Source organism: Podarcis gaigeae (assembly GCF_964106915.1).
Source record: "Podarcis gaigeae genome assembly, chromosome: 2".
Taxonomy (NCBI): Eukaryota; Metazoa; Chordata; class Lepidosauria; order Squamata; family Lacertidae; genus Podarcis; species Podarcis gaigeae.
Window position 1 is genome coordinate 33739115 of NC_139679.1, and position 11343 is coordinate 33750457.

General features: G+C 43.6%; 1 protein-coding gene across 2 annotated transcripts in view; it reads left to right on the forward strand.

Moving 5' to 3' along the window:
- The window catches only part of LOC310839420 (ankyrin repeat domain-containing protein 40-like), a 58159-nt gene extending 48411 nt beyond the window's left edge, over nt 1–9748 (forward strand). The window contains exons 1-5 of one of the 2 annotated variants that reach the window (XM_083728049.1): nt 221–723; nt 4267–4415; nt 5636–6124; nt 7607–7782; nt 9527–9748. In XM_083728049.1, the coding sequence (XP_083584175.1) occupies nt 599–723; nt 4267–4415; nt 5636–6124; nt 7607–7782; nt 9527–9670 (1083 nt within the window). In that variant the 5' untranslated portion in view covers nt 221–598 and the 3' untranslated portion in view covers nt 9671–9748. Of the gene's footprint in view, nt 1–220; nt 724–4266; nt 4416–5635; nt 6125–7606; nt 7783–9526 lie in introns of those variants that run through there. The other variant, XM_083728048.1, reaches the window with a different exon arrangement.
- The last annotated feature ends 1595 nt before the right edge of the window (nt 9749–11343 follow it).

Below are 11343 nucleotides of genomic sequence, written 5' to 3' on the forward strand. Positions count from 1 at the left end.
ACAAAAACCAGGATAATTAAAATCAGTTGGCTATGGCAAGGTTCTGCACGAGCCTTCAGAAACAACCTTAGAAAAGCCACTTCAAGAGGAGCTCCTGCACATTGTTCAAACCCCTGTGTTGTAATTTGTTGCTGCTGTTAGAAGCATTTGGGCTCTGGCCGCGGCTGAGGCTCCTCTTGGTACACATCATCTCTCAGAATTCCTTCGTTGCCAGGGGAACGGGGCTCAGCATCACTAATCCGAGCGCGTTCTAAGAGGCGGCCGCCCTCCCTGCTCGCTCCTGAATCCCTCGCCTGCGGATGCGATGCGGACAGGCCCCCTGACACCTTCGGAGGGATTTCTCCCCGCTCTTTCCCCAGCCCACCTTTCGACCGGCCCAGCTCTGCCTGGGCACGTAGGAACCAGAGGCTTCTGCCTGGTGTGTCACTGAGAATAGAGTCCCGCAGAGGGAGCTGGGCAAGGAGGAGCTGTTCTAGCGGCGGCAGCAGCAGCAGCAGGAATTCCCGCTCCCGGAGCGAGAGATCCCTGCAAGGGGGGGGGGGTGCAAGGGGCACTTCTGGGTCAGCCCCCCAGGAAGGGGAAGGGGGGCAGAGAGAGGATGAGCAGCCAGCTGGAGCTGGAGGAGAGGCTCAGGGAAGCTGCTGCACTAGGCGACCTAGAGGAGGTGCAGACGCTGCTCGACAAGGGGGTGGAGGTGAATGCCCAGAATGAGATCAATGGCTGGTAAGACGCCTCTCCTTCTCTTTCCTCCCCCAGTCCCTCCGCGCTGTGCTCCTCATTCCCGTGGTTAGCAGTAGGGCAGCAGTCATCGTCGCTAATACACTTCCTTACACCCCTCTCGAGGCTATATATGGTGAGGCAACCGCCAGCAACACGTTACACGCAAATGCAACTTAAGCGAATGTGTACCCTCTGTGCCCGTGTCCAAGAGCATCTTTTATCCCTGTGTGTTCCCCTTGACCCCCCCCCCCGGCTCTGAAATGCGTGTTTATTGGGGGTTCATCTTAAAGGCAAGTTACAGAAACGCTCCCCACGGGGGTGGGGGAGGACAAAATCTCACCAGCATCTGACAAGAATAGATGGGTCAGATGTCAAGGCTTCTGATTAGTGGGCTGCCTGGTTATGAAATTCTAAGCAGAAATTCCTTTCAGGCTTTGGTTCTAGAGACTCCTGGAAAAATAGAGCCAGTATGAACAAATCACATATTTGCCAGCCGTCGGTCACAAACCTTTCCTAATAAAATCCAGGTGTGTGTGTGTGTGTTCGTTCCTGTTCAAGCTGCTTTAGCTCTACAAGGCAGGTCAGGATCACTATTTTCTCATAATTACAGACATTTGATAGTATTTATTATTTATAGGGAATCTATGACTATGTGCTGCTCAAAATGAGATAAACGTTGTTGGGGCTGAGATTTGGAGACTCCCAAGCTCTCACTCTGAGAGCCAGCCTTCAGTTTACTCAGGAGAACTGTGATGAATCTTCCAGCACATTGATTTTCACTTCTAGGATGAGCCATTGTGATTGGGAGGGAGGAGTTAATTTGATCAGAGCAGCAGTGCTAGTCCCCTCAAGGACAAGGGGTTTATTAGCTTGGGGAATTGGTGTGAGGGGAGAGGTTCAAGTAAAAATCTTGCCCAGTGCCACTGTTCTGATCCAGACACACACACACACTTGAATTATTAGTCGAAAATCCCCTGCATAACATGTAGTTGTGCAGTTTGGCTCTTAGCCATTGTGTTATTCAGGTCACAGAGAACAGAAAGCAGATGACAAAATCCCGTGTTCTCCCCAAAGGATCAAGCACAGCTTCTATTATTTTCTAATGCAAAATTCTTGTATGTGAGAATTCTTACAGGCTTTGAGCAAATGGAACCCCTGCTGTATAGGAATGAGTCTGTGGATGCTCTTGTAGGGAGAGTGCCTGTATTGTTCCCATGAAAACTCCCCAAATCTGAACACATGACAGATGTTCTCGGAAACCTTGCACATGAAGCAGCTTTACGCAAGAGGCAGAGCACTGGGCTGTACAGCCCCAGTATGTCTAATCTGTGGTTCTCCAGATGTTCTCCAGCTCCTGCTGTCCCTGCTTTTTGGCTCTGCTGGCTGGGATTAATGAGAGTTACAGCCCAACAATATACAAAGAGCTACCGTTGGATCTAGTCCAATATTGTCTAGAGAGCCACTGCCAGTTGGAATAGAGTCTTAGACACCTCTGCCTAAGCAAAGAATTGAACAGAACAGACAGTACATAGTTAAACATAGTAGAATTTGCTGCCGCAGGATGTAGTGATGATTGCCAACTTGGATGACTTCAAAAGGGGGTTAGACAAATTCATGGAGGATAAAGCTATCAGATGCTAGTCATGATGGCTCTGTACTGTCTCCAGTACTGAAGGCAGTATGAACGCCATTGCTGGGGAACACAAATGGGGAAAGTGCTGTTATGCTCATGTGCTGCTTGTGGGCTTCTCATAGGTTTCTGTCTGGCCAGTCTGGGAACAGGATGTCGGACCAGGTGGGCTTTTGGTCTGATTCAGCAGGGATCTTCTGTTCCTATGAACTTGAGACTTTCTGCATGCAAAGTGTACCATTTACCCCTGAGCTACAGTTCCTCTCCTATTAAATCACATCCAGCGAGCACCAGGATTTATGTGACGTGTGTCTTCATGATTACCTCTATATGATTGTGTGAGTGCAAATAGAGGAGGCTTAAAAGTGTGGGGTTTCAGATTTTTCAAACTGTGTGATTGAAGGCAGTAGCTTTTTACAGTAATTTGGTCATTGAAGTAGTTTGCATGCCTTTGTTTTGCTCTCTGAATCCTATACTGTTGCCATGAGTGGATCTTTCATTAAAATTGCAACTTGGGTCCTTCAGTGCACTCATATTCAGGGCTTGTGGTCTGGCAACATATTAGTCTTATAATTATGACCGTCACTGCAATATTAGAATTGTGAATATGGCTTAGAAAATGCCCTTCCGATGCAGTTAATTGGTGCTGTATAATTCATTTGCTTTATAAGTTTAGTAAGATGATTGTCAAGTTGGCAGACAACAGTCTTCCTGCCCCCTCCCTCCCAATGCTCAGCTCAGGACTAGATATTGTACTGCTGCAGTAACACTCAGGCATGAGATGGTAGCATATAGTACATGTGGCTAATATTTGTTCCACTACAAAGGGAGAGAACGTGTGTGATATATTTAGCAGAGCCCGATAGGGACAGAGTGTGGGGTGTGTTCCTCTCCTGGCTTTCCAACATGGTGATCACTACCAGTAACCGAGAATGAAGGGGCAAAGTGTTGGGAGGGTTGCGTTGGCTCCACTGCTGCGCCTGCACAATGCCATCCACTTCACTGGCTGCTACTGCCTTTAGGCATGTAGCCATCTTCTTGGCTGCAATACTCTTGTGCCTGCTTTATTGTTTGCAAAGGGTCATGCAAAATTGACCCAGTTTGAGAGATATTGGGGTTGAATTTGATACTGAAAACAGACAATACTTCTGGGCCTTGGGATTTTGAGCGAGTGCCATGGGGGCAAACCCTTCTGGTTGCTTTTCCTGTGATGTGCAAATGAAACCAAGGAAACAAAAGAAGCATGTATGTGCATCAAGGACAACTGTACCTTTATGAGCATCAGTTACCGTATTTTTTGCACCATAACACTCACTTTTTTCCTCCTAGAAAGGAAGGGGAAATGTCTGTGCGTGTTATGGAGGGAATGCCTACGGGTGGCATGCCTACGGATTTTCCTTCTCTAAAAACTACGTGCGTGTTATGGTCGGGTGCGTGTTATAGAGCGAAAAATACGGTAGCTTAAACATTAACTGTCATTTTGCTTAAACATTATTCTTTCCCTCTCCAGCTTATAGTGTTGAATGCTAGCTCAATAAGCAAGCTTTGACTGCACAGTTAAATTGGGCCTGTTGATTTACAACAGAAAATAAACCTCAGCCTGGTCACAAAGCTTTCATTCTTGCATAGTAGTAACATATTAGATTGGATTCAGACTAGGTTTTAGTTGAACTTAGGTCCCCTTGTAATCAATGGAAGAAATTGGTCATGACTTGAATTATATTGAGGTATGTGGAAAATAAGTACAACTAACTTTGTCTGGATCAATAGACAAGGTTTCATCTCTGACAAATTTGAGCATTTTTTTTAACAGCTCTGATGGTACACATCATGCAGACATTTAATGACACAAAACAGTGACTTTCAGAATAATAACTTTACAGATGCTTGCTAACAAATATGTTTAACTTTTACAGGACATGTTTGCACTGGGCTTGCAAGCGGAATCATACCCAAGTGGTTTCTTACCTGCTGGATTCTCAAGCAGATAAGGAGATTTTCACAGTTAATGGAGAGTTGGCAGCACATTTGACTTCAAAGAAAGAAATCAGAAAGCTTCTGGGAGGTATACTCGACATACTGAATTTGTCTTTCCAAAAATATACTATGAACTAATGTAATGTATTAGATGCACTGCATTTTTCAGACAAGTTATCTGCCATCTCTGATCTTTTCATCAGTCCCTGATAAGCTCCCAAGGAAGACAAGACTTCCTAGGAACACAGTGTGAGAACCGCTGCTATAGTTACAGGCAGAATATTGTGTGAGGCTGTTTGTGGGCTAGAGAAACTGAGGCTGCAGTTTTAATTTTATTTGTTTTAAGCTTTTATAGGCCGTTTTCCTATGAAGCTTAAAGATGTTAACAGCAATTTTAATGTCACAGAAATTAAAACAGCTTTAAAGGTAAAACAGAACTAGTCACATCAGCTAAAAGTCAGGGAACAAAACAAGTTTTTCATCCTCTGGGAAATCCCAGCAACAACAAAGACTTGCTCTGTACCTTAGGCAGGGCATCCCAAAGCCTGAGAGCTATGGCAGTGAAAGCTTTGCTCCTTACTGCTTGTCTCATCTAAAACAAAGGTAGAATTATGACCAGAGTTTACTGACCTGACTGTAATTGGGGAGCTGGCTGATATAGGAGTTTGGAGTAATCCCCTTGTCCTTTTTTGGACTTCTTTCTGAGTAACAGTACATAGGATCAGAATAATTTTAAAATAAATTGTTTTGCACAAGCTGTTCAATTAAATGAGAGAGCTGTTGTGCCAGTCAGATTCTGTAATACTTAAATTCCATTCCTTTGGTCATGGTGGCTTCTAGGAATTTGGACAGATGGTCAAGCAGAGTACACTGGGAACCTAAAAATGTTCCTTCTCCAATACACTCCAGAAAAGTATAGCCTCCCAGAACATCAAATTAAAGCTGGGTTACAGATTAAAGAGTGTTTCTTCAGCAATGCAGCTTTGGGCTGTATGTGTGTGCACACATCTTTTCACTTACCAATTCCAATAAGTAAATAAAATTTCTGCAGAATGTTTCTTCCATGAACCAAAGATTTGCTAATCCAACTCTCTGGATTGATTCTATTTTTTTTTTTTTTTTTGCCATACTTAATTCTACTCTGAAATAAGTTTGCTTTCTTTTAGCTAAAAACTAGCAGTTTATGATTTTAAATATATGTATTTGGCAGATGTTCTGGGTGGCATTAGAATTCTGCTTGCCATTATTTAAAATGGATTAAATTATTAAAAGATTCTGTTTTTCCTTCCCACCCCGCCCCCGTTGAAGTGGAAGAATGTGACAATCAAGAAGTGAATGACTTAAAGCTGCCAAATGCTGGAGACTCTCTGACAAACCCGTCATTCCCTTGTGTTGACTATCAAGAAAAGGACAATGCCCCTCATCTCTTAGCACCACCTGAGGAGAACAGCACTGCCGTCTCTTATTTATCTGAGAGTGAACCTAGCCCTTGTTTATCAGCCACTCAGCTTGGAAATACTTGCACACCCATTTCCTTGCACGCTGAAACTGAACTTTCTGAAGACCTGCACGAAGGGGAGCTTCCTTCTCCCATCAGCTCAGGAGTATCAGAATGCACAATGCCTCGAGTCCAGAGCTGCCCTGTTTATCCCTCATCTACATCTCACAACAGAGCTCTCTTGACCTCAACTGTACCTAGACAACATGTACCTCAGCAAGCAAATGGCTGCTGTATGGGCACTGCACCACCCTTACAGCCGCTGCTTCTCACAGGAACTTTTTCATATAATATGCAAGGTACTGAAGAGTATTTTTCCATGGTAATGCTTTTACTGCATAGCTGGAGACAGCGCATGTGTCTCCAGTAGACAGTAACTACCTTTAGTGCTTCATATCTGCTTTAAGAACCTTTTCTTCTTTTTCTTTCCTTAAAGAGAGTTGGTAGAGCTTTGTCAAGATAGGGCATTTTCTCTTAATTGCCACATGACCGGGATCAGTTTTGTGTCGTCATGCTTCTGTGTAATATGATCATAGGTTGTCACAGATCAGTGTTCACGAGGGAAATGAACTTTTGAGGAAGTAGTTGTTGTATCTCAGTTATTTGGAAATCTTCCTGGAATAATAGCAGAATTGTTGGTTGGAGTGCAATGGGTTGAAGGAAACGGTGACATTGCAATGAAGGAAATGGGCAGCTCTTCCAAACTACACAACTGCTACTGAAAAACATGTGCCCAGACTTCAGATTGGTGTGCAGGTGTCAAGAATGAGACTTGCACTGGCTTAATTGTTGGAATGTAACATTTCAAAGCAGTACGTTAATCTGCTTTTGATGGTTAACTCTAGCACATATAAAATTAGGATTGAGGCATTATTTATGTTTCATTTGTGCCCTGCTCTTCTTCTGAGCCCAGAGCAACTTATACGTGGAGCCTAGGCCGTCTTCCACCTACTTAGCTTCAACCATAAAACTAAATCACGCCTATCCTCTATGCACGAAAAAGCTGATCAGCTTTCACATTTAATTGCTTAAGTGTAGAGAATCATTAACTTTAGGGTTTCATTAAATCTGCAGGTGCAGATATTTTGTTTAAAGTACACTTGGCACTAATCAGATGCTGGAAATATCAGTGTGAAGACCCAGCAGCCACTACTAAGCAAGAGAATGAGATGGGTAAGAAGACAAGGTGGTCAGCTGAAGAGCTCATCTCTTTGTGGCAGTAGCCTGTGAATCACTTTTCCATCTTTAGTCCCTTAATAGCTTTATACAGCTGTCACAGCCCTCCACTCCACTTGCTTCTTCATTGTACTCTACACTTACTGATCTCCTGAGTAATTTTATTGGACCGGGGCTGTTTGTCTGCAGTGCATGTGTGTGCATACTGGTAGACTTTTTTGCTAGTTGCCTGTAGCAGCATTGCCATAGCTTGTTGTTCTTCGCGTTTGTTCTCTTCTCAACCTTAAACTTCTCAACTTTATTATTCAGTCATTACTTATGCATGTTTCTGAGAATCTGTGGCCACCCAACACAGCAGAGTTCATGACAGAGCCCCACTGCTTTACACTGGGACTTTGCTGCTACTGACTTACACTGGATTCTCTTGAGTCTGTGCAAATAAAGAGCAAATACAAATGATAAAGGCTGTGGTCTAGTAAAACATCTGTTAACATTTGTAGGGTATATTTCCAAGGATATATATTTGGGTTTGTGGCTGTCATTTCCGTTTCTCTGCATTTTGGCGATGATTTAACTTCAAAATACTCTTTCCTCTCCACATATAGAACTGGTACTTAAAGTAAGAGTTCAGAACCCTAAAGAGAATGACTTCATTGAAATTGAACTGGACAGACAAGAACTGACTTACCAAGATTTGCTCAGAGTGAGTTGCCATGAGTTGGGCATTAATCCTGAAGAAGTGGAAAAGGTTAGAAAGCTACCGAATACACTGATAAGAAAGGTAAGGACCATCATTTTCCTTCAAGTATTCCTATGTTGACACTCTTACCAGTGATGTTAGAATAAATCTGTGTCCAAAACAAACATGGTCAATTTTAAAAGTAGCCTGAGATAATGCTTTGTACAGGCAACTATCTACTAGTTTCTTCCGGTAATTTTAGGCAGCAGGCAGTCTCTAGCATAGGTGTTCTTTGACCCTTAGTGACTAAATTTGCCTCTTCTCCTTCCCAGTTCTTCGGCCTTAGGGCAAAGTAGCTACTAAGCAGAGATAGGCAGCCGGTGGCTCCTGCAATCCTGTGGGTGTAGCTGAACCTCTCTCCAAGTCACTCTGCCTTTTTAACATGCAGAGCCAGCCTGCTCTCAAGCAGTGAACAGAATGCAGAGTTTGGCTCTAATAACATATGCAATTTACAGAACCTTAATGCAGTTTTTTGCTGGACTGTATGTACCACTTAAAAGAGGAGGTGGGAGAATCTTTGTTTCTTGGTTGTACAGATAATGTGTTGCACATAAAATCTAGCATAAACAAGATAAAGTATAATACTTGCAGCATGTCTTTTAAATGGTCAAAGCACTTAGCATATTCAGTCATTTATCCAGTGGCTGAGTACCCCGATATGGAGTTTTAGGGGACTACTTGAAGAATGGGTGCTTCTTTTTAATTAGGGCTGTGCACACCTCCCCCTCATCTGATCTGGTGCTAGATCAGCCACAGGTTGGGGCTGACCTGATCCAGAACCAGGCCCTAGATTATGGAGCCAGCCCCAATGTTTAATTAGGGTTCTAAGAAGATGCTGTCTTCAGTCTTGCTGGGTGCTGCTTTGCCAGCACATTCTCAGTGCTGGTGTAGTTGACCCTGCAGAGGCTTTTACTCCGCCTTTTGTGCAACAGAACTTCCTCTTTTCTCACCATGCTCCTGAAAATCTGCTCTGGAGGGTTAGGGGAAGCCGCAGAGCAGATTTTGGGGTGCATGGGGGAAGAGAGGGGTAGTTTCATTGTGCAAGTAGAATCCCTGTGCCAATGGGACAACTTTGTTGGATACAGCCAAACATTTTTAGATTTACAAGGGGTTGTATCCAGAATGTCTCTTTTATGTAACACTACTCCTGCTGAAGTAGTGCTGTTTGCTGGTTTCCAGTTTCTGATCCCTATCCTGCTTTGCCCTTTACACTGCTTGGAGTTTCCAACTTTCCATAGAATCATAGTTGGAAGGTACCCCAAGGATCATCTAGTCCAACCTCCTGCAATGCAGGAATACACAGCTGTCCCATAGGGTGTTATCAGCACCATGCTCTAACCAACTGAGCTACACAGAGTGATAAGACACTTTACAGTGGGCTGTAGAGGAACCAGCAAGATTTGGCTCCCTCCACCTTCCTCAAGCACATTCAGAAAAATGTTAGATCCAAGCAAAGATGTTTATATCAGATAAAAACTGGTATATCTTCCCACATATGGTAATGACTAAGTGGTCATGCTGTGGCTATTACTCTAGCAACCCACCATACTAATGCAGTTCTGTGAATGAAGTGAGTTAGCATTATAAATGTAGATTTGTTGGAATGACTTCCTACTCAACAACTTGGCACAAGGAATATTATTTCATAATGGAGACACTTAAAAGTAGTTCTTCACATGTATTTGATCTGGTTATCTCAATACATTTTATCACTCTGCTTTGTTAAGCTGATTTTATAAAGTTACTGCAACTCATCAGTTAATGACATTTGTGTCTTTCATTCAAGGATAAAGATGTTGCCAGGCTTCAGGATTTTCAAGAGCTAGAGCTGGTTTTGGTGAGAAGCATCAGTTCTCCTTTCAGAAATGCTTCAGCAACACTAATGGAAAGACCCTGCTATAACACTAAAGCGGCAAAGTTGACATACTGAAGTTTAAGACGTCTAGGAAGTTGGTATCTAAAAACCTTATTCTCGTTAAAATTAAAGCAAGATGTGTTTACTATTCAATATTTTTATATGCAGCATTTTTCTTAACTTTGGTTAATATTTCTTGAGTGGTGCTATCCCAAAGATGGCTCTTGGATTGCTCAAGCACTTCAGCAGTCTCATATGTAGCCTATACAATGAACAAGCACAAGTGGAAAACTGTTTTGTGGGGGAAACTAATCACAATTGTTCCCTCAGTCAACTGGTGTCTGGCACTGAATGATATGTATTGAGTTAATATATTTTATACATTGTTGTCAGGCCAACATTGCCACAGAAAAACTAGTGTTGTCATAGTCTCTGGTCCTTTTTTAAAATATATAAAAAGTACTGCTAGGTACCTTCTCTGTGTAACAGTAGGACAGACAAATGAACTGAGGAACAAGTAAAAGTTCTGTTTTCTTGTCCTATGCTCTTTATAATATAATGCTGTAAAAATGGAATTGTTTTGAGAAGATAAACAATGGAGAAACAGGTTTAAACAAGTGCTTCCTGTTACCAGTTTTTGTTCTAGAATATTGCTTGTTGCATAGTAACGTTAGTTTGAAAGATGATATAGCCATGCTGGTAACTAAGCAAATCTATGCATTTAGAAAACTATTTTTGTAGTTTTATATAAAAAGGCATGTAATGCAAACCAAACCAACAGAAAACAATGTATTTATGTGATGCTTTATCCTGTGAACCTAAGAACAATTTTCAATGGCAGCTTTATTTTTGCACTATCAACTTGTAACAGGGTAGCCAAGAGTTTTAAAGTGGCTGTTAATTAAAATTTTGCTTTAGGCACCACCTCATAATTCACCTGTCATGAAGCTGTGTGCATTTGCCAACATGTCTTCTAACAGTTGATGTAGTCCCTTAGTTATTTTGGGCTGACTGGATTACATAGAGAAATACCGCGACAAGGTTATTATCGTATTTTTCGCCCTATAGGACGCACTTTTCCCCCTCCAAAAATGAAGGGGAAATGTGTGTGCGTCCTATGGGGCGAATGCAGGCTTTCGCTGAAGCCTGGAGAGCGAGGGGGGTCGGTGCGCACCGACCCCTCTCGCTCTCCAGGCTTCAGGAAGCTATCCGCTAGCTGTGGGAGACCCAGCTCTCCCAGGGCTAGCGGAGAGCTTTCCTGCACCCTTAAGCTTGGGGCGCGCTGAGCTCCGCACGCCCCAAACTTCGGGATTAGCACAGCGCTCCGCTAGCCATGGGAGAGCGGCACGGCTCTCCCACAGCTAACGGAGACCTTGCTGGCACCCAGATGCTTGGGGCGTGCTGAGCTCCACACACCCCAAGCTTCGGCATTAGCGCAGCGCTCCGCTAGCCGTGGGAGAGCCGTGCGAAGTTGTGCGGCTTTCCCAAGGCTAGCGGAGACCTTGCCGGCACCCAGAAGCTTGGGGCACGCTGAGCTCCGCACGCCCCAAGCTTTGGGATTAGCGCAGAGCACCGGGGGGGGGGGGGGAATAATTTTTTCCCCTTTATTTCCCCCCCCCCCCAAAAAAACTAGGTGCGTCCTATGGGCCGGTGCGTCCTATGGGGCGAAAAATACGGTAGTTTCCTTTTGTCTGGTTCCTATGGCTGACAATGCGTTCTACATGCTTTCCTGGATACAAATGGCGGGT